At 37.8% G+C, this 23,446-nt stretch overlaps 1 protein-coding gene across 1 annotated transcript in view; it reads right to left on the bottom strand.

Moving 5' to 3' along the window:
• Nucleotides 1–23,237, bottom strand: part of LOC129657273 (alpha-fetoprotein-like) — a 45,125-nt gene extending 21,888 nt beyond the window's left edge. The window contains 10 exon segments of the mRNA XM_055587488.1: nt 114–246; nt 1,667–1,881; nt 9,250–9,379; nt 10,550–10,647; nt 13,838–13,985; nt 18,101–18,111; nt 19,575–19,775; nt 21,497–21,638; nt 21,777–21,828; nt 23,153–23,237. Coding sequence (XP_055443463.1) covers nt 114–246; nt 1,667–1,881; nt 9,250–9,379; nt 10,550–10,647; nt 13,838–13,985; nt 18,101–18,111; nt 19,575–19,775; nt 21,497–21,638; nt 21,777–21,828; nt 23,153–23,237 — 1,215 coding nt within the window.
• Between the last annotated feature and the right edge of the window lie 209 nt (nt 23,238–23,446).

Here is a 23,446-nt window from a genome sequence, read left to right as displayed (position 1 = left end):
AGAACGTGCATAATTATCTTATAAAAGCATGGCACTACTAGCGGCACTGGACTTTTCTCTATTAGTAATCACACCACAAGTATGAGAAATAGGTTTCTATAAAAGGAATTTACCCCATGGCTAGAGCATTCCAGAGGATTTTCTAATTTACAGCATTTTCCCAGTAAATTTTGATATACTGTATCCACTCTTAAAATGACTGGAACTGCCAACTCTGGGTGTCTTCTTGAGTATTCATAAAGAAACCTGTTTCCACATGAAGCAAATTAGAGAGTAAACAGTAAGTTTCTGAAGTCATATTTTTCTTTCAAAAGTCATCTATGCAATATATTCAATATTTTAACTGACTTTAAGGTATTTGAAAATTTTGGGTGACTGGCAGGGAGGATTTTCTGCCTATGTTTTGAGATAAGGAAACCAAATCAATAAAATTACGTGATTTTTCCAAAGTCACACAGCAGTGAGGGGCAGATTCAAACTTGAACCTAAAATATTCTGATAACCTTTAGTTCTTGGCTCAGGGTCTCTCCTTACTGTTACTAGAAATTCATTTCAAGTGTGTAGATGAGAACATTTTTCCTAATGACCTTTGAGGCTAGATTTTATAAATATTACAATTTTTGTAAGTATTAAATCACCATCTTCCCCTTGTCCATAATCTATTCCTTCTTCTGGGTTACAAGAAAGAGAAATTTGGACTATAGAATACTTCTAAAGGAATCATAAAATTGCAGGAGGGACCTTTGGAGTGCCTTAAGGAGGGACCTTATCTAACTGCCTCAGTTTATAGTTGGAACCTAGAAGCCTGGGGAAATTAAATGGCTTGAACTGCATTTCAAAGCAGATGCATGACTGAATTAGACTGGAACTCAGGTCTCCCAACTCACAGACTAATGTGATTTCCATTAAGTTGTGCCTATCCACTTTTTCAGTACCAAATGCAAGTCTAGGGAAAGTGAGTTCAGATAGTGACATTTACTTTTATAAGCCAATGTCAAATGTAATTGCAGAAATATAGCTAACGTCACTCAACAGAAAACTTTGAAGAAAACTCAAATTTTTATGCTTTGTTAGAATTTAGTTGCTCCAAATAATACTTTATGCAGTAACTTTGGAAATATTTCAATCACACAATAATACTGTCTTAATATTGCATCTTGAAATCAGTTTGCTTTATGACCCAAATAATTTGTACTTCTTCATGGGCACCAGAGATGTTAGCATTCCATCTCTTTAATCTTGAAATGCTATGCAATGGCTTTGATAGTAGGTATTAAAATAATCAGAAGAGCTGGCCATACTAATCTCTGAGGCCCTTACTTAAACATGACTCTAAGTCTCTCAAAGCAAAGCTTGCACACATTTGACACTCACTTTGTTTTTAAAAATTCCTATATTGGTTGTCTACATTTAGAACTCAAGAGACCTTCAACCTCCCTCCAAATGCAGTTGATCCAACCACCCAAAGCCTACATTCCCAGATGGCCACAAGCAGCTAGAGCCAAATAGTAGCTGCCACCTTGGATTCCACAGAGCATATCTTCTTGGCCATTTAACCATTGACTGATATTGACTATCCTCTGCCATCATTCAAGTTTGCAACTTCTCCCAAAGAATCCATAACTACAATATCCCTTTATTAAGGTTTTACAAAATGCCTTATTACCCTTGTAGGAAGAAATCTTGCTTGTCAGTGAATTGTTTGCATACAGACTGATCCTCTGTAAACCTGCGAAGGGGCAGGGATGAGAGATCAGGTTTGTTGTCGTTTTCTGAGTTGATAATGCATTCTCCGCGGAATGGTTCTGGCAGTTCACAGCATGGAGTGAATTTGCTAGACAGAATAGCCTGTTTAGAGCAGATGTAGTTCATAAGCTGACTCTATAAAACAGAAAGGGAATTAGTTATTTTTGATGACTTCATTCTGAACATATTTATTTTTATTGAGAAAAGCAGAGAAAAACTTAGCCTTATATTGCTTTTTTCTTGGCAAACTGAAAGACCAGAAAGGCCATTTATACTGACTCTTTCTAGTAAGAAAGCTTCTCTACTTTCTTACTGTGAGAGTCTCACAGCTCTCAAAGAACTTAAAGGAAGACAGATTGCATTACTGTTTTCAAGTTTAGCCCAACAAAATACAAATAAAAAGTTTTATCACTTGCTATTGTTATTGTTTTAGGATCCCAGTTGAGAAAACATTTGGTCCCTGTCATTTTCTATATACATTATCATAATATTACTATTACACTTACATATTTACTTATATGTTAAAAGTTGAAGTAAAAGTATTAGTCGCTCAGTTGTGCCCAACTCTTTGCCACCCCATGGACTGTAGGCCACCAGGCTCCTCTGTTCATGGAATTCTCCAGGCAAGAATACTGGAGAAGGGTAGACATTGCCTTCTCCAGGGAATCTTCCTGATGGCAAGAATACACAGAAGAACTATACAAAAAAAATCTTCATGACCCAGATAACCACAATGGTGTGACCACTCACCTTGAGTTAGATATCCTGGAAAGAGAAGTCAAGTGGGCCTTAGGAAGCATCACTATGAACAAAGCTAGTGGAGGTGATGGAATTCCAGTTGAGTTATTTCAAATCCTAAAAGATGATGCTGTGAAAGTGCTGCACTCAATATGCCAACAAATCTGGAAAACTCAGTAGTGGCCACAGGACTGGAAAAGGTCAGTTTTCATTCCAATCCCAAAGAAAGGCAATGCCAAAGAATGCTCAAACTACTACGCAATTGCACTCATATCACACACTAGCAAAGTAATGCTCAAAATTCTCCAAGCCAGGCTTCAACAGTACATGAACCGTGAACCTCCAGATGTTCAAACTGGATTTAGAAAAGGCAGAGGAACCAGAGATCAAACTGCCAACATCCGTTGGCTCATCAAAAAAGGAAGAAGGTTCCAGAAAAACATCTATTTTGCCCTATTGACTACTCCAAAGCCTTTGACTGTGTGGATCACAATAAACTGTAGAAAATTCTGAAAGAGATGGGAATACCAGACCACCTGACCTTCCTCCTGAGAAATCTGTATGCAGGTCAAGAAGCAGCAGTTAGAACTGGACATGGAACAACATACTGGTTCCAAATAGGGAAAGAAGTACGTCAGGGTGTATATTGTCACTCTGCTTACTTAACTTATATGCAGAGAACATCATTCAAAATGCCAGGCTTGCCAGGAGAAGTGTCAATAACCTCAGTTATGTAGATGACACCACCCTTATTGCAGAAAGCAAATAAGAACTAAAGAGTCTCTTGATGAAAGTGAAAGAAAAGAGTGAAAAAGCTGGCATAAAACTCAACATTCAGAAAACTAAGATCATGGCATCCAGTCCCATCACTTCTTAGCAAATAGATGGGGAAACAGTGGAAACAGTGACAGACGTTACTTTGGGGGCCTCTAAAATCACTGCAGATGGTGACTGCAGCCATGAAATTAGAAGATGCTTGCTCCTTGGAAGAAAAGCTATGGCCAACCTAGACGGCATATTAAAAAGCAGAGACATTACTTTATCAACAAAAGTCCATCTAGTCAAGGCTATAGTTTTTCTGGTAGTCATGTATGGATTTGAGAGTTGGACTACAAAGAAAGCTGAGCACCAAAGAACTGATACTTTTGAACTGTGGTGTTGAAGAAGACTCTTGAGAGTCCCTTGGACTGCAAGGAGATCCAACCAGTCCATTCTAAAGGAAATCAGTCCTGAATATTCATTGGAAGGACTGAAGTTGGAGATGAAATACTTTGGCCACCTGATGCGAAGAACCGACTCATTGGAAAAGACCCTGATGCTGGGAATGATTGAAGGCAGGAGGAGAAGGGGATGACAGAGGATGAGATAGCTGGATGGCATCATCGACACAATGGACATGAGTTTGAGTAGGCTCCCGGGGTTGGTGATGGATAGGGAGGCCTGGCGTGCTGCAGTCCATGGTGTCGCAAAGAGTTGGACACAACTGAGTGACTGAACTGAACTGAACGCACACACACACACAAATTAGTACATGTATATATGAGCAAACTAATCTCTACACTTAAGGAACTCACAGGTCTAGTTGGAGAGTTTAAATAATTAAACAACAAAACAATGCATTATAAAATAAATTGTTAGAGAAATATGTATATTATACTTTGAATGAGAAAAGAGAGATTGCAATTCCAACCTGATAAAATTAGAGTAAAGATCTTGAATGATTTCAGTCTTGAATGACAAATATAAGTTAGTTGGAAACAAATGGAGAGAAAAAAGCATACTAGAATTATCCATATTTGTCTATAAAGAGTCTTAGAGGTGAAGACCATGACATACTTGGGAAATGATATATATTAGGATATTTCAAACTTACTGGGAATATTTAGTTGAGATAAAGATCAAGGGATCAGGAGAGAAGGAGAATGTACCAAAAGTCTAGATCTGAGAGTGGTAAGTAAAAGTTGCATTATTGGGTCAGGTTGAGATCAATAGGGAGAATGTCTACATTAGTTAGGAGACAAGCCTGCCCTCAGTGGCTTACTAGGATCAAATCTGTTTCAATAAAGTCCTGTTGAAAGGGGAGGCATTGGGCAGTACTTCTGGCAACAAGGCTGGCAAAGGCTCTGTCATCATCCACCTATAGATTCTAACATTGCCCTCAGATTGGGAGTGTTTTGGCCAGGAGATTGTATAGGCCGGGCCTAGAAATGACATTGGAAAAGACACACTAGTAAAGTCCCTGATGCTGTGAAAGACTGAAGGCAAAAAGAGAAGGGGCAGCAGAGGATGAGATAGTTAGATGGCATCACTGACTCAACAGACATCAATTTGAGCAAACTCCAGGAGCTGGTGAAGAACAGAGGAGCCTGCCATACTGCAGTCCATGGGGTTGCAAAGAGTTGGACAAGACTTAGCAACTGAAAAACAACAACAAAAGAAATGACATAAATCACTTCTGACTCAGTTCAGTTCAGTTCAGTCGCTCAATCATGTCTGACTCTTTGCGACCCCATGAATCACAGCACGCCAGGCCTCCCTGTCCATCACCAACTCCCGGGGTTCACTCAGACTCATGTCCATCGAGTCGGTGATGCTATCCAGCCATCTCATCCTCTATCGTCCCCTTTTCCTCCTGCCCCCAATCCTTCCCAGCATCAGAGTCATTTCCAATGAGTCAACTCTTCGCATGCTCCACCTATTTGTAAGACTGGAATAGTCTTACTCCATTTTCCAAGAACACTATCTTGGGAAAGAATAATAAATTAAACAATCCTTTTGCAAAACTGATTAATTAAAAGGATAAGGAGGTAGAGTTACATAACTGATGTTTTTAGTTATCCAATAATAATATTGTTAGGCAGAACTCTATTCCTAAATGAGAAAAAACTAGTGAAGGAGAAGTTTTAAAGGAAAGTGTATATTTCAAGCCCTGACAAAAATAAGGACAGTTGAGTCTCATTATTCACAGTAGTTATAAACACTGAATTCGTGAATATTAAATCATCTGCCCTAGAGGAAAAAGAGGATAAAGTTTCTACAAGTCTCTGGGCATATGTTCATCAACAAATCAAGACATAACCCTTGTTTTGTGTATGTTTCTGTTTTAAAACTCCTTATTTAATATACAGCAGTCCTCCCATCCCTGTTTACTGCAGGGGAGACACTCCAATATCCCCTAGTGGATGCCTAAAGCTGCAGATAGTACCAAACCTTCTATATTTTTTCCTGTACATGCATGCATATGATAAAGTTTAATTTATAAATTAGGCACAGTAAGAGATTAACAAAAGTAACATAATACAATTATAGCAATATAATGTAATAAAAGTTACGTGAATGTGGTCTCTCTCAAAATACCTAATTGTTCAATTTTAATGCCTTTTCTATCTTAACTAACTAAGCACTTATCATGAACTGTAGCCAAAACTTTGGCAGTTTGATGTGTGACAATAAAACTAACACGAATTTATTTTTCCTTCTTCACAATTTCACAGATAAAAGATTTGTTCTTACCATAGATCTTGGTGACCTCAGCATATGATTTTCTTTCTTTCCCTATTAAGGAGAACTTTCACCTTTCCACCTAAAGGATGCACTTTACAGCTTCTCTTTGGCCAGCATCACTACGCTTACCCACTAAGATCAATGTGTGACTTGAACCCAATCACCGTGATCCCAGGGCAGCCAATCTGGTGACCTATATGACTATCATGACTAACCCACAGGAAATGCTAGACAAAGAGATGATTCACATCCCAGATGAGATGGAACAAGATGGCACAAGATTTCATCTTGCTGATCAGAATGGTGCATAATTTAAATCTTAGGAATTGTTTATTTTTGGATTTTTCTGTTTACTATTTTCAGATGGAAGTTGACTATTGTTAACTGAAACCTTAGGAAGCAAAGCAAGAAGGAAGGGGGACTCCTGAGTATTGGCAATTTATTCACATTGAACTCACAGCCACTAACACTGTTACTCATGCATGAACAAAGCTTATTTAAAATATATAGTCTTTCTTCAAGGCACAACACAGCTTCTCGTGCTTAGGGACACTGGGAAATTCTTCAGTATTATATGCAGGGCCATTTTAAACAGCTAAATCATCAACAAAAATGCAGAAAACATGGCATTAAATGAACATTTCTTTACAGCATGAGAGCTACAATGGGAAGGCAGAGAGCATCGCCTTGTTCTATTGCAGCTGGAACCATGTGCATCAGACAATTTAAATTTCCACTGCTTTGAACATGCACAAGTTTCTGGGAATGACCACAGAGTGCTGTGAGTATTGATTTCGGGGTTACAAAAAAATTTTGGCATGAAGGTGAATTCACAAGGACAGAATTCATGAATAATGAAGATTAGCTGAGAAAACATTTAAATGAATCCATAACAGAAGAAATGGAGAAGCTGTCACACCAGGTTGTATCTCTATCCCTGTTCCAGCTTCCAGACAAACCCTCACAAAATAGATAGGTTACAGTAATATTTATTTCAGAGAATTCAAAAGGAAAAAAATTCTAATCCATTTCTTAGAAGTGAGCATAACTGGATACCAAAACCTGATCAAGTATGTGCCAAAAAAAAGTTCCAGATCCAGTTCACATTTAAACATAAATGCAAAAATTTGACTTATATATGTATAATATACATAGAGAACGGCAGAGAGAGAGAGAAAGGCTAGAGATAGAGTAAAATAAGATTGACTTGAGCAATGTAAAGATGGGCAAAAATTAATAAATCTTTTAAGATAATTCACCAATGGATAAGTCAAACAATATAAATCAAATGATCATCTTTAGGAGATAAAAGAATATTTACTAATGTTCAGAATCCACCCTAATTAAAACAAAGCAAAATGACCTCTAAAAAAGGATGAAAAATTACATGTAAACAATTTCTTTGTGAAGCCAATAACTCTAAACCTTTTACCTTTATAGTCTGGAATATGGCAGGTGCCAGAAGTAACCATAGTTATTTTATATTGGTTAGAATACCAGCCAATACTATTAAATATACTGGAGATGGTTCTAGTACATCTGTCACATGGTTCAGCAGTTTAGTCACTAAGTCATGTCTGACTCTTGTGATCCCATTAACTGTAGCCCACCAGGCTCCTCTGTCCATGGGATTTCCCAGGCAAGAATACTGGACTGGGAGAAGGAACCCATTTCCTTCTCCAGGGGGTCTTTCTGACCCAGGAATTGAACCCAGGTCTCCTACATTGCAGGCAGATTCTTTACTGATGGAGCTATGAGGGAATCCCATGTCTGTCACAGTATAGACTATAATGGAAGCTGTTCTCGAGTTACCAATTTGGAATAGGTATTGTTTATGTGTTAAAGGACTTAAGCAATTTTGTCTTGTTTTAACAACCATGGATAGGCCTCAAAGTTCCCTGTAATTTCCCCCCAAATTCACATAATCTTCATGCAGACAGAAGTCTGAGAGCCTATCCTGAAGAGCCAGCAGGACTTCTAAGTGGGCAGGACAGTATTCCTTCCAGTATCAGTTGAGATTCTTGCCATTCAGAAACCACTCCAAGGAACAACTTCACATTGCCTGTCTCCAGGCTGGAATTCACAGTGGCAGCCACCGCCTTTACAACTGCTCAAGATGAACATGGCACTGACCCCGGCAAGTAATGGCCAGCTGCAACAGCTGCCAAGGAAAAGCTATGGCCTTAGCCCAACTCTCTGTTCTGGCAAAGTAAATATTTGAGGACTAAGAAGTCGAGGATTCTATTGAGTGTTCTAGTCAATGATTTTTCTATTTTAACTACAATTGTTACCCACATCTCTTAATCTGTTGTGTGCCTGTGTGCTTCAGTTGTGTCAGACTCTCTGTGACCCCATAGACTATAGCCCACCAGGCTCCTCTGTCCATGGAATTATCCAGCCTAGAATACTAGAGTGGGTTGCCATGCCCTCCTCCAGAGGATCTTCTTGCCCCAGGGATTGGACCCACATTTTCATCTCCTGCATTGCAGGCAGATTCTTTCCCCACTGAACAACCCAGGAATCTGTTGCGTAATGGGATTAAAATGGTTGGAGGTGGGGCTTCCTGCTCTTAAGAGAAAAGGATTTCTCTCTGAAATCATGTTATTCTTACTTTGCTTCTGCTTTATTTTTTAATTGTGATGAAAACTATTAGTTTTCAAACTTGCAGAATGGATAGGAACACGACTTGTATATGATTGTAATTTACTAAACCCTTATTGGGTTTTTAACAGCTACAATATTTTCCTTCTCTGGGGTTTTGAGACTTTATATTCGAACCTGGGGCAGATAAATCCTATGTTGCCCATGCCCCAGCCCTTGCCTCTTGTTGCCATATCTTTGTTTTGGTGGTTTCTTCTTCCCTCCAGGCTGATATGGCCTCAGGGTATAGTTTGCAATTATAGGACTTGCTAGAGATTCAAAGATGAATGAAATACAGTCACAATTTGGGAGGAAATTAACAGTCAACTCTAAAAATTTAAGAATAAAATAATAAAGTAAAGTAAGACAGATTGAGGAAGGAGGGAAAGGGAAGGAAGAAGGGTGAGGGAGGGAGGGACAGAAAGAAAGAAAAAAATGTTGCATGAGAAGAGAAAAGAGAGGAGACATCATTCTACTGGTAATATTAAGAAGTAATAATTGCTCTTTAATATTTATTATATACCATATTTACATGGTATATATTAATTATATTTATAAATATTTATAATATTTATTTAAGAAATAAGTTGAGATGAGTTTTAAGAAAAGAGAAAATCTTACCCTGCCAAGTACACACACTACTGCATCTCCTTCACAGCATATCAGATGCAAATTTTTAATATCCATGGACAGCTTGGCAATTTCAGAAAAATTAGCTTTAGGTGGCTTTTTAGTCAACAGAACCAATTCCCTGGGGGGACAAAAGTGCATTTTTTAATTTTTTGATTCAATTCTTTCTAAAATTAGTCCTACTTCAATGAGTAATCAAAAGAATAGAACTACATTTGCAAATGTAGGATGAAGATAGTTGCATATTATGTTTTCTATTTCTTCAGTGATCCAGAGCCATACAAAAATCTAAGTCACAAAATGAAAATTATTCAGTTCATAATTGTGTAAGTACCGTCATTGTCATTACTCAGATTATTGCTTAAAGACGTTGAGTTGCTTGGACAAGTACTTTGGGAATTTATCTGACCTATTTCCAAATAAAATTCTTTTCCATAAAGACATTAATTATAAAAGGTTTGGTTCTCCTTTGCCCCTCTCTGTTGACAACTGAACAACATCCCTGAAAGTTTTTTTGTTCTGTTGTTCTTTAGTCACTAAGCTATGTCCAATTCTTTTGTGACCCCAAGGACTGTAGCTTGCCAGGTCCTTCTGTCCATGGGATTTCCCAGGCAAGAATACTGGAGTGGGTTGCCATTCCTTCCTGACCCAGAGATCGAACCTCGTCTCCTCCTTGGCAGGAGGATTCTTTACCAATGAACCATGATAAATAGGCTTGCCTTATAAGAACTGAGCTTCCAGGCAATGTGATATTGTCCTAAAATGGGTAAGAAGGTAATATAAGGAAGATGCATGCATTCAGGGGTAAACAGAAACAAAATCTGGGCCAAGAAAGAGACACATTGAGTGACATCAAATTCTCCTCCCACCCCACACTCCTCTATTCCCACCCCAAAAAACACCACTCAATTTTTCTGTTTTTTTTTTGTGACATTAGAGCCAAAATCTTTCTTATCTTCCAAGAGAAAAATACCTTCTGTCCTCCAGCCTTAACCATACAGAACAACTAAGGGTATGAATCTGAATATAGAGGATCTTTTGTACACTGGAGAAGAGCCTTAAAAATTTGAGCTGCTGGAAGATATTAAGACAGGAGACAGTGAGTGGAGACGAGGACTGTGCAATATGAAGCATAGCCCAGGGTGCCCTGTTGAATAGCCGAGTAGCCCACCTGTAGAGAAAGGAACCAGGTTTGTGCTGAGAGACATTAGTGAACAAAAGATAGATGATTTTTCAATGAGTTCAATTGATCCAAAGCAGCAAAGTCCACAAATCTAAGTAAGTAACTTACACAGCTGTTGCTACTTTGTGGTTGAATCTAATCCCAATTTCACAAAAATGGTGATGCCTCAAAGATATTGCTCTAACGTACTTTCTGATGGGTTCCAGCTGTAATTAGAAAAATGACTCTTCAAAGAACTATGGTAATAAATGAAAAAGTTCACCTCATGGTTAGTAAAGAAGAGAAAAAAAAAATCATGTATCTTCTCAAAATTAGAAAGTTTTTATTGTCTTACCTATGAGACCAAATGTAAAAGCATAATTTGGTGAAGGTTTTGTTTTCTTGTTGTTGTTTTTTGGGTTTGTTTGTTTTTTACAAAATAGCACTCACTTCTCCAGAGATCACTTGTCCCTTAACTTAGACATTTGATGTATAAATGAGAACAAGACAGTGAACAAACAAGAATCCAGAGAGCCTATAGAATAAATTTCAATAATGTCTTACAGTTGTATTTAGGTTTTATTCAAGTTACTAACCCTGTCATCTTGAACATGTCTTTAAATGCTTACTATAATATATGCTCCAGTTTTGCAATATAAATTAATGGAGTCCCCCAAAATCTTTATATTCTTTAACTCAGAATTTTGACTTTTGAAACTCTATTCCAAATAAATGTCTCTGAATAAACAAAAGTATAATTATGCAAAAAGAAGAACATGTATGCCTTGCTATGGTAGCAAAATTTTGGAGAAAAAATGTCTCAAAAGAATAGAGATGCCTAAGTGAATAATGGCACATTATTCTTGAAAAGATGTACACTTTTAATGTAAAGTACATATGTTTAAGTTTCTATTCAAAACTGTATATTCAATTTGGTCACAAGAATGTACAAAATAAAACCTGTGAATGAAAAAAAATGAATAAAAATAAATATACTGAAATTAGTATCTCTGTGTGGTGAGAATATAAGTAACATTTAAACATTTCAGATAGCTCTATATATTGACTTAAAACATTATATTGACCATATATTAATTTTACTTTGGGTAACAATATCTTACAATGCATTTTTAAAGAACAAATTAAAAATGCATACAGAGGCAATATTCAAATCACAAATCTGGCACTATGATAATATTTATACTTTATAATTAATTATAAGTACAATTATTATTTTATTTTTATTTTGTTGTGTTGCACTTATTTGAAATCAAACACAAATAAGGTTATTCTCTTCTTCACAAGAGAGTCTGTGAAGGCTTAACTCATAAAGCATATTCTGTGATCAAAGACATCACTTTAACATGACTGACTATGCAGTCTTCTCTGGGTAAGGACTAAGAACTGGGAACAGACATTCTGGAGGCAAGCAGGACTGTAACCATCATAGAGCAAGGGAGAGGAGAAAAGAACTAATTCAAAAGCACCTGCTTATGTTTGAAGTAAAGTCAGACAGAGAAAGACGAATATATGACATTGCTTATATGTGCAATCTGAATTAGTAGTACAAATGAATTTATTTATAAAACAGAAATAGAGTCACAGATATAGAAAACAAACTTATGGCTACCAACAGGGAAAGTAGAAGGGAGGGATATATTTATTGGGAGATTTGGACTGACATACACACACTACTATATATAAATTGGGCTTCCCTGGTGGCTCAGAGGTTAAAGCGTCTGCCTGCAATCCAGGAGTCCTGGGTTTGATCCCTGGGTCAGGAAGATCCCCTGGAGAAGGAAATGGCAACCCACTCCAGTATTCTTGCCTGGAGAATCCCATGGACGGAGGAGCCTGGTGGGCTACAGTCCACAGGGTCGCAAAGAGTCAGACACAACTGAGCAAGCGACTTAACTATATATAAACTAGATAACTAATAAGGCCCTAGTGTATAGCACAAGGAACTCTACTCAATACTGTGTAAAGACTTTTATGGGGGTAGAATCTAAAAAAGAGTCAGTCTATGTATATGTATAACTAATTAACTTTGCTATACAGCAGAAAGCAATGTAACATTATAAATCAACTATACACCAATAAAAATTTTTAAAAATTATAAGGGCATATTATACATTAAGGAAAAATTTCCTCTGAAAAGGGTTAAAATTAAGAAAACTTTGTAACAAATTAGCTGAAAAAGCTAAAGTCATGAAAAAGTTCATTCTTCCAAAATGCCTGGTAATGAAACATAAGTCTACACAATCACTTGTTTTTTTGTTTTTAATAATATGAAACCAAAAGGAGGGAAAAAAAAAACTGTCCTGCTTAGGAATTCAGAATTTGCTTCTGAAGGAACTGGAGTTAACTCCAGTTCCAGGGGAAGAATGGAAGAGAGGTAAGAAATATACGTGTGTGTGTGTGTGTGTAGCTTTAAAGATAACTATGATTATTGCATACTTAGTATATGGTAGGGACTCTTTAGATACACTATTTAATTTCTTACACAAGGTAGAAGATGAGGAGCTCAATAGGAGAAACATAGTTAAAGGAATAGAGAAATAGGGGTTGAGAGGATTATGAGAGAAATTCTCACTGAAGAGATCAAAGAAAACAGCAAGAAAACGGTGGTACTGCATTGATTATCAAACTACTGTTCATTTCAGTGTGACCTTCAAAAAATCCATCTGGTGTGCCTTCTTAAGACAGTTGTTTTATGTTGGTATCCAGAACCTTTAATGAGCATACATTAAAAAGTTTTATCATGGAACTAATCACTGATTTATGTCTATTCAATGAAGGAGAAAAGGCCATCTGGTTAAAATTAAATGTGTGGCTAACAGTATTTTCCAGGGTTAGCTAAAATAAAGTCTTCTATCTCATGTTTTTCTTACAATGAGCTTTTGTTACGGTGTATTTACTTTCTCCTTCAAAGTTTTGTGGTATTTCAGCCAATAGAGTATAATAAGGGTAACTTTTGAGGCTTGGTCATAAAAGGCCATACAACTTCTGCTTTATCCATAAGAATACGCATTCCTGAGACTCTGGCCATATGTTGGCAGTCCAGCTGCCCTCGGGCTGCCATGCTGTGAGGAAGCCCAAACCAGCCAAGTCAGTGACACCATTTAATTTATTATTAAATAAGGTAATATGAGAATAAAGAGATGTTGGGGTGTTTTGCTATGCAGAAATAATAACTGAAGTATTAAATACATATTATGTAGTGATATTTGTGCTGGATCATGCCTCTCAAATTTTGAGGACTATATGAATGGCCTGAGTATCTTGTTAAAATGATGTCTTATTCAGCAGGTCTAGAGAAGAGCTTCATTCTGCATCTTTAACAAGCTGCAAGGTGATTCACATGCTGCCGGTCCACAGTCCTCACTTAGCATAACAAGTTCCTAAATAACAGTTGACATATAAATAATTTTCCTTTGTCTGGAAGCATTCAGTCTTATTTTCTTCTTGGCAACATGACTGAACAGCTGTTTCATAGCAAACAGACATGGTTAAAATAGTGGGTCCATACAAGAATGGGTGCTTCCTAGAAGTTTCATAAATGTACCTATAATTTGACAAATACAAAGTCATAATAATGGAATTATTATGGAATAATATAATTTGGAATTCAAGAACATATTCTGACACTGTTTCTCAAGAACTTATGATTCATTTAGTTTTGTTGACCTGAAACTTCTAGAATTTCATGGTAACAGAAATAGGATACCACTAACACTTAAATGTATCAAAAGTTCACAACAGACAGGTCGTTGTGAGGTTAGACAGCGCCCAAGAAGTAATCCGGGAGAAGGCAATGGCACCCCACTCCAGTACTCTTGCCTGGAAAATCCCATGGATGGAGGAGCCTGGTGGGCTGCAGTCCATGGGGTCGCGAAGAGTCGGACACGACTGAGAGACTTCACTTTCACTTTTCACTTTCATGCATTGGAGAAGGAAATGGCAACCCACTCCAGTGTTCTTGCCTGGAGAATCCCAGGGACGGCGGGTCCTGGTGGGCTGCCGTCTATGGGGTCGCACAGAGTCGGACACGACTGAAGCAACTTAGCAGCAGCAGCAACAGCAGCACATGTTAGTAAAGAAGTAATCCACTGTATCTTCTGGGCCAGTGAGAAAAGGAAATCACTAAAGTGTTCATTTTTATATAAATAGTAAAAGTAGAAAGTTCAATAGCTTAAACTGATTGTAAATGGAGGATAGTACAGCTGGTAAAGGGAAACTAAATTTAGAAGTTATTGGTGGATGAAGAGGAATCTTTCAAGATCATCTGTAAGTTCTTTCTAGACTACGAAAGTTTATGCCATTGTCCTCCAAGATATGTCACTCAATATTTGGGTTTATGAATAAATCTGAGTATTAATTTGCTTCTCAAATTCATTCTTTTCTCTTTTTTTACATTTTTTAGGTCCCATTTTGTAAAATGTGGGATCATAGTTTCCCAACAGCAATCGAACCAATGCCCACTGCATTTCGAGTTCAGAGTCTTAATCACCACGTAGTGCTTGCGTGCTTGCTAAGCCACTTTAGTCGTGTCTGACTCTGCATTCCTATGGACTATAGTCCTCCAGGCTCCTCTGTCCATTGGATTCTCCAGGCAAGAACACTGGAGTGGGTTGCCATGCTCTTCTCCAGGGAATCTTCCTGACCCAGGAACAGAACCCATGTCTCTTATTTCTCCTGCATTGGAGGGTGGGTTCTTTACCTCTAGCACCACCTGGAAACCCCAGACCACCAGGAAAGTCCCTCTCAAATTCATTCTTTTCACTCACTATGGAGCCTGGGCACCAAGCCTGCCTTTCACTTATCATCATATCTCCTCACACTATTCCACAAATCTTGCTCAAATTACTTACTCCCCACCCCTCCTCCCATACACAAATACCCAATGAAGGTTGACATTGCAGACAAAAACTGGCTTAAGGCTCAAACAAATCCATTTTCTCTTATAATCACAGGCAAGTTTCTTTTCAAGCCTCCCTTGCAGTTAAGTGGGAACATGTAACTGAGTTCTAATCAATGAAATATGAATAAACATGCCATATACCGCTTCTAGGCTTGGCTGTTAATTACTTTGCACAGTTCTTTGTTCTCCTTCTTTTTTGAAGTAACCTTTGAAACACACGCTCCAGGTGGTATAGCTCCAAAATAGAAGTAACTTTCATTTCTGAGTTACTTCTTAGAGGAAAGTTGTCAGGAGCTGAGCTGAGCTGAGCTGGAGAAGGCTGAGAGGCCAAGTGCCAGAGCACCCAATTAAGACAAAAGCCAAAATGAAAGTATAGTCAGGCTTTATTTATTTTCAGGGGTAGTATATTCAAAGGGGGCTTCCCAGGTGGCTCAGTGATAAAGAATCTGCCTACTATGTAGGGGATGTGGGTTTGATCGCTGAGTCAGGAAGATCCCCTAGAGAGGGGAATGGCTACCCACTCCAGTATTCTTGTCTGAGAAATCCCATGGACAGAGGAGCCTGGTGAGGTTCAGCCCATGGAGTCACAAAAGAGTCATTCACAACTTAGCGACTAAACAACAACTTAAGCAAAAGGAGATAAAATGGTGTTCTCCCCACAACCTTCACCCCAGACTCAACCTGCTTACTCTTGAAAATTTAATCAACAGACTTGTTTCATTTCAGCAAAGTTTCTTAAGCCTAACTTGTAGGGGAAAAAAAAAAAGCAGAATTTATATTATTAAGATATAGCTTCCACTGAAGAAAAGACAAAATTCTTGGCCAATAGGAAATCTCAATAGAGTCATTCAGTATCATTGTTTTATATTGGGTACTAATCTAAACTAAGAAAGATCTTCATGACCCAGATAATCACAATGGTGTGATCACTCACCTAGAGCCAGATATTCTGGAATGAGAAGTCAAGTGGGCCTTAGAAAGCATCACTACGAACAAAGCTAGTGGAGGTGATGGAATTCCAGTTGAGCTATTTCAAATCCTAAAAGATGATGCTATGAAAGTGCTGCACTCAATATGCCAGCAAATTTGGAAAACTCAGCAGTGGCCACAGGACTGGAAAAGGTCAGTTTTTATTCCAATCCCAAAGAAAGGCAATGCCAAAGAATGCTCAAACTACTGCAAAATTGCACTCATCTCACACTATAGTTAAAGTAATGCTCAAAATTCTCCAAGCCAGGCTTCAGCAATACATGAACCGTGAACTTCCAGATGTTCAAGCTGGATTTAGAAAAGGCAGAAGAACCTGAGACCAAATTGCCAACATCCGCTGGATCATTGAAAAAGCAAGAGAGTTCTAGAAAAACATCTATTTTGCCCTATTGACTATGCCAAAGCCTTTGACTGTATGGGTCACAATAAACTGTGGAAAATTCTGAAAGAGATGGGAATACCAGACCACCTGACCTGCCTCTTGAGAAACCTATATGCAGGTCAGGAAGCAACAGTTAGAACTGGACATGGAACAACAGACTGGTTCCAAATAGGAAAAGGAGTACGTCAAGGCTGTATATTGTCACCCTGTTTATTTAACTTATATGCAGAGTACATCATGAGAAACGCTGGGCTGGAAGAAGCACAAGCTGGAATCAAGATTACAGGGAGAAATATCAATAACCTCAGATATGCAGATGACACCACCCTTATGGCAGAAAGTGAAGAGGAACTCAAAAGCTTCTTGATGAAAGTGAAAGTGGAGAGTGAAAAAGTTGGCTTAAAGCTCAACATTCAGAAAACGAAGATCATGGCATCCGGTCCCATCACTTCATGGGAAATAGATGGGAAAACAGTGGAAACAGTGTCAGCCTTTATTTTGGGGGCTCCAAAATCACTGCAGGTGGTGATTGAAGCCATGAAATTAAAAGACACTTACTCCTTGGAAGGAAAGTTATAACCAACCTAGATATCATATTCAAAAGCAGAGACATTACTTTGCCAACAAAGATTCGTCTAGTCAAGGCTATGGTTTTTCCAGTGGTCATGTATGGATGTGAGAGTTGGACTGTGAAGAAAGCTGAGCACCGAAGAACTGATGCTTTTGAACTGTGGTGTTGGAGAAGACTCTTGTGAGTCCCTTGGATTGCAAGGAGATCCAACCAGTCCATTCTAAAGATCAGTCCTGGGTGTTCATTGGAAGGACTGATGCTAAAGCTGAAACTCCAATACTTTGGCCACCTCATGCGAAGAGTTGACTCATTGGAAAAGATTCTGATGCTGGGAGGGATTGGGGGCAGGAGGAGAAGGGCACAACAGAAGATGAGATGGCTGGATGGCATCACCAACTCAATGGACATGGGTTTGGGTGAACTCCGGGAGTTGGTGATGGACAGGGAGGCCTGGCCTGCTGCGATTCATGGGGTCGCAGAATCGGACACAACTGAGCGACTGAACTGAACTGAACTTAGTTCCTTTCAAGAATTTTCAGTACAAACCAATCTAATTTCAAATCTCCAAAGGCAAAGTTGAACTTTGTATGAGGAAAAAACTTTCTAATAATCAGAGCCATTTAAAAATATAATAGAAGATCCTATTGTAAAGTAACACAGAGTCACACTTGGTTGGAAGTTGGGTACTAAAGTAAGATATATAATAAAATTTTACCATGATCAAAACTGTTTTTGAAAGCTCCTTAGATAATCCAAATATACAAGAAAGTATACATGTATAATATACTATCTTTTGATAAGACCAAAATAGCTGACTTTTCCTCCAGCTTTGATATAAGTTACTGTTTCTTTGATTGAGAATTAAACAAAGTTGTTGGCTTATAATATGAACCAAGTAATCAAAAAATTATTTTCCCCTGAATATGTATAGCTGTATGCACTTAAGTTAAATTAGCATATAAAATAACTCCTCAATACTGACTTTGGAGAAGGAAATGGCAACCCACTCCAATACTCTTGCCTGGAAAAATCCCATGGACAGAGGAGTCTAGAGGGCTACAGTCCATGGTGTTGCAAAGAGTCAGACACGACTTATTGGCTAAACAACAGCAGTAACTGATTTAATTCTAAATGTTCAAGAAGAGATTAGATTCACTGCCTGAGTGTTAGTTAGGTTTTATAATCTCTGAATGTTCAACCCAAACCTGATTTTATAGCTCTCACCTCAAATGGCTAGTAAATAGGTAGCCAAGCTCATATTTAGTTTCTCATTTGGTTGCCCCTCATGTCAGGCAACTTAGAACTTGTCCAACCTGCTGTCCCTTAATCCTTTCACCCTAAGTGACTGGTCCATTTAAGTTCTTCTTGAAGGCTCAGTAACTCCTGGGGGATTTCTGCCTCTGGACGGTTGAATTAAAGGTGTTTACGTTGTTCAGCATCAAGTCACCAGGTCTGTTCATTCATTTCTGGTGTAGAGTTTAATGTCTAAAATCCAAAATTGTGAATAATAGGATCAGCACCATGCTTCTTGCACTATATCCAGCACTCAGATCCTTCCTTTATTCCTGGTGTCTGTCTGTCTTGACCAAATGACCAGAACTGCATTCCTTGAGAACGGAAGCTTTGGATTTCTGTCATTTTTGTCTCTCTTGGTATTGGTTTCCTGCCTCTGAACCCCAGCTTCTTTCTTGTAAGTCTCTAAAGATAGACATCTATGCTAACTAAGAAACCAAAATATGAGCATACCTACCCATGGGCTACAATGCTATCCACTGTAGGCAAGAATTATAGAATCAGAGTTCTTGAAAACTGATCTCTGTCCAATCTACCCTTATTGTTTATTCCTAGGTTCCCAATGACAGAGTCTATGCCTGTCAGATATCCCTCCTGTTATACCTCGGTGAACCTCCCAAGTACTGGCCCCTAGCCTAAGCTGTTACCTGTGCTCTATTCCCAATACTCTGCCTATTATGCTTTGCCTACTAGATCGTCATTTTCAACATCATTTGCTACTGGTCTGAGCAATCTAACCCTTAAGGAGGTGGGTCCTTTACAGATCCTAGTCATTTTTAGTGTTTCATGACAGACATTTTCATGCCCTCCAGGGTTCACTAAGACCATTGTCATTCTGAGGGAAAAAAATAAATTGTAGCTCAAATTTTTACTTTATTTTTATATAATAAAGCATTGTGTACTCAGAGGCTTTATCTAAAAATCTCTCTTCAAAATTAGAAAATACTCTTTTTCAAAGACCTGGCAAGGAAAGGTGACTTACCTGTCTGTCTTTCACTGGCACTTAACTCTCTTTGCCCATCTCACAGATCTGCTCAGGATTTGAAATCTGGAACATTTCACTGTAACCTGCATCATCCTTTTTGTGTAATAGGAAACACTTATGTCTTGCTGTCTTATTTATATTGCAACAGTCAGAAAATACATGCTTGTCAGCCATTCCTTCATTATTGCAAATATGCTCTAGGAAGGTAGTCATCTGTAGAAGGAAATAATAACATGAGGGAAGGCATGTATGGTCCACATTCCTAACCATAGAAGAGTTCAGGAATTATAAAGAAAAGGCAACTGAGTGTATAATCTTATACTCCGTATCCAGTAGTCCTTGGACATAGCTCTTTTGAGCAAAAGTCTTTTAAAAGGTTGTAAAGTCTCATGTGCTAGACATTGGCCAAATAGAATTTATCATTCTCTCCCTACTTATATAAGTGTTTCATTTTCATACAGCTGAGAGGTGTTAAAATAAGCATAAGCCAAAATGGCCAGGGCCTAAAGAAATCAAGGAATTTTTAATAAGAATTATCCACCAAGAAATATGTGATGGCTTGCTTTCCTTGTTTCATGATGGCTTTTAGTTGGTTTCCATGGGGACTTATTTTAAAAATTGAGCTCTAAGGCAATGTGTATTCAGTGTCAGATATTCTAACAGAAATGTAATGATTCAGTTTTCAAATGCCTTTGGATGGCAGTAAATGTGTGGGATGCTATAAACCTCAAACAGCATTCCAGATTTAGGGGATAAAGTCAGAAAAAGGTCATCTCTTGAAGTAGAAATAAGAAGAAATCACTGTACAATAAGTGCAGAAGTATTTCATGTAAAGTGTGTTTCTAATAAGGCTAATGATTTTTCTATGACTGAGTGTGTGCCCTGCTAAGTCGCTTCAGTCGTGTCCGACTCTGCAAACCCTTGGACTGTAGCCCTTCAGGCTCCTCTGTCCATGGGATCCTCCAGGCAAGAATACTGGAGTGGGTTGCCACACCCTCCTCCAGGGAATCTTCCCGACCCAGGGATTGAACTCATGTCTGGTGCACTGGCAGGCGGCTCTTTCACTACTAGCAGTACCTGAGAAGCCCTTTCCTATGACTACTTAGATTCTAATAAAAAATAGACAGGTTTTAGCCCAAGAAGATAGAGTGGAAAAAACCTACAAATAAAGAAGAAAACTATTTGTATTTAAATTGTTGATATAAGAATAATTGATCCAAAAAATGTAGATTATAAGACTTTGTTGATATGTTTATCAATAATTTTTCTGGGACTTCTCTGGTAGTCCAGTGGCTAAAACTTCACCTTCCAATGCATGGGGTACGGGTTCAATTCCTGACCAGGGAGTTAAGATCCCATATGCCTCACAGCCAAAAAACCAGAACACAAACAATAAAAACAATATTGCAACAAATGCAATAAAGAGTTTAACAAAAAAGAATTTTTATAATCACAAAATACACACTTTATAAAAGACAATAGTAATTTTCAAGATTTTCTACTAAGCGGGAAAAAAACCTATAAAAATATTCACTTTCTTCTTCTTTTTTATATTCTCTTAGACACTTTTCTAAATCAGTATTTTAATTTCCCAGGAATCTTCATATGAGATGTCAGACAATAGTACTCTAGTGACAGAGAAAGAGCAATCAACTTAGATGAACACGCTGACATTCTAGGGTATAATTCATTCTCTCAAGCCTTTGGTTCTCAGAATGGGATCTCCTAGATATGAGCTTAATAAACTGTAGGTTCATAAACCTGCAAAGATTATATCTTGAGTGTGACTCATGTACATATTTTGCTTTAAAATCGCTTGCTTGATTATTCAATCAACCCATCCCATAGCAACATCTTTTGTTTGCAATTTAGTTTTGTTTTTGTTTTTTTTCTTTTTTAAATAGGGAGAAAAAGGCAGAACATGATTCACCTACCAACTGGTGACAGGATTCTGAAGGTAATTCATGTGACTTGAGGCTCTTGCACTTTTCTGCAAGATCTAGCAACTCTTGAACTGTGATTTGTACTTCTTCATAAGTCAGTTTCTGAAGAAACTGTGCAACCATAATGTTAGTGCTGAAACAGAACACTTGTGTGAATGTTGAAGCCAATCAAACCCCTTTCCTCCATCAGTCTTGTTATATCACTGCCCTACTCCCCTACAAAATAACATGAGTGTAAATTTCAATTAAAAATTTTGATAATAAAACTTACACAGCTCTTAAGTTCTCGTCTAGATAATTCTGGCCATTTGTTTGGTGCATGGCTGGGGGGGAAAAATGAGATTTTTATTTGCAAAAGAGGAAATTTTCCAAGTTGAAATCCCCTTTTTACAATTTAAATCTACATTTATTTATTCACTCATAAATTTCCAGATCTGTTTTTGTTTACATCATAAATCAGGATAAATTTTATAAGAATATATATTTTCTTGTATTTGGGCTTCCCGGGTGTCTCTGGTGGTGAAGAATCTGCCTGCAGTTCAGGAGATGTAAGAAACATGGTTCAATCCCTGGGTCAGGAAGATCCCCTGGAGGAGGGCATGGCAACCCACTCTGGTATCTTGCCTGGAGAATCCCATGAGCAAAGGATTCTGGTGGGCTTCAGTCCATGGAGCCACGAAGAGTTGGACATGACTGAGCAACTGAGAACTTTTCTTGTATTTAAGCTGTATTCTGTGAATGATTTATTTCTAGTCCAAAACATCATGTAGTTCAAATCTGTCAAATATATATTCTTATCTGTCATTGGCCAACAAATGTTACACGTATCTGTATTGACACTTCTGAGTTAACTAAACTTGACTTTTTAATTAAATAACTGCTACTAGAAGTTACTAGCACACCCAAAGAACACTAAGAAAATCAAATGCTGGTAGTAGGAACAACTATAAACATTAGTACTTTGCTAGTCTTAATGTGGCAAAGACAATATCTCATACATCTAGGATTTACTCAACATCTTCATCACTCTCGCTCACCATGTACATATACACATGCTCTCTATTGAAAACATGTCTTCCTTCTTATACCAATAGCTTCTAAAGAGTTTGCTATTGTTCAGTCGCTAAGTCTAGAGTTTAGCCACTATCTATTTAATAAAGAAACCATATCAATAGCAATATTAACAAGGAAAGGCTTTGGAGACAGTTATTCTGAGTTCAGCCTCTAGCTCTGATACTGAATATGGCCTTGAGAAACTAACTTAAGCACTCAGTGTTTTTGTATCTTTATCAATCAAATGTTAATCACCTTTACTACACTGGATAATGGTTAGGATTAAATGAAAGCCTATGTGTGAAGCAATGAGCACAGTGCCTGGGACATAGTAGGTACTGAAGAATGTAGCTCATGATTTTAGTCTATAAACACTATTGCTCAATCTAAAATAATTTATCCAATTTTAAATGCAAGTTCAAAATATATCATTCTCTCATCTAGACTGGAAGTAAGATGTGTGTGTTTCCCCGTGTGTGTTTCCTGCTTGTGTTTCCCCAATAAATTAATTCTCTTTTTTCTATCTATGAAGTTTTGTCATGATGTTTCACCTCCTGGCATGAGGATCTGTAGGTTATTAACAGAATTCCCTACCTGCATCTAGTAAACTCCTCTGAAGAGTCTGACATTTAATGTAGCTGAAGAAAATAAGAAAAGATATGGATCTAACAGTCTTCATTATTTCAGATAAACTTAATAGAAGGTGTTCTATCATTTGAGAGAGTTGAATAATCCTTTTATATTCTTTCCAAGTAATTACTATTAATAATTAAACTTCTTCTGGTGAATATTTTCCCCAGGCCACTATAACCCTGAAAAAAATTATAGAAATTCATGATAATGAAGAAATATTTCTGATAGATAGCATTCATTAATGAATACTGGATT

This window comes from Bubalus kerabau, chromosome 7 (genome assembly GCF_029407905.1).
Source record: "Bubalus kerabau isolate K-KA32 ecotype Philippines breed swamp buffalo chromosome 7, PCC_UOA_SB_1v2, whole genome shotgun sequence".
Lineage (NCBI taxonomy): Eukaryota > Metazoa > Chordata > Mammalia > Artiodactyla > Bovidae > Bubalus > Bubalus kerabau.
This window is presented reverse-complemented; position numbering and strand designations above follow the sequence as displayed.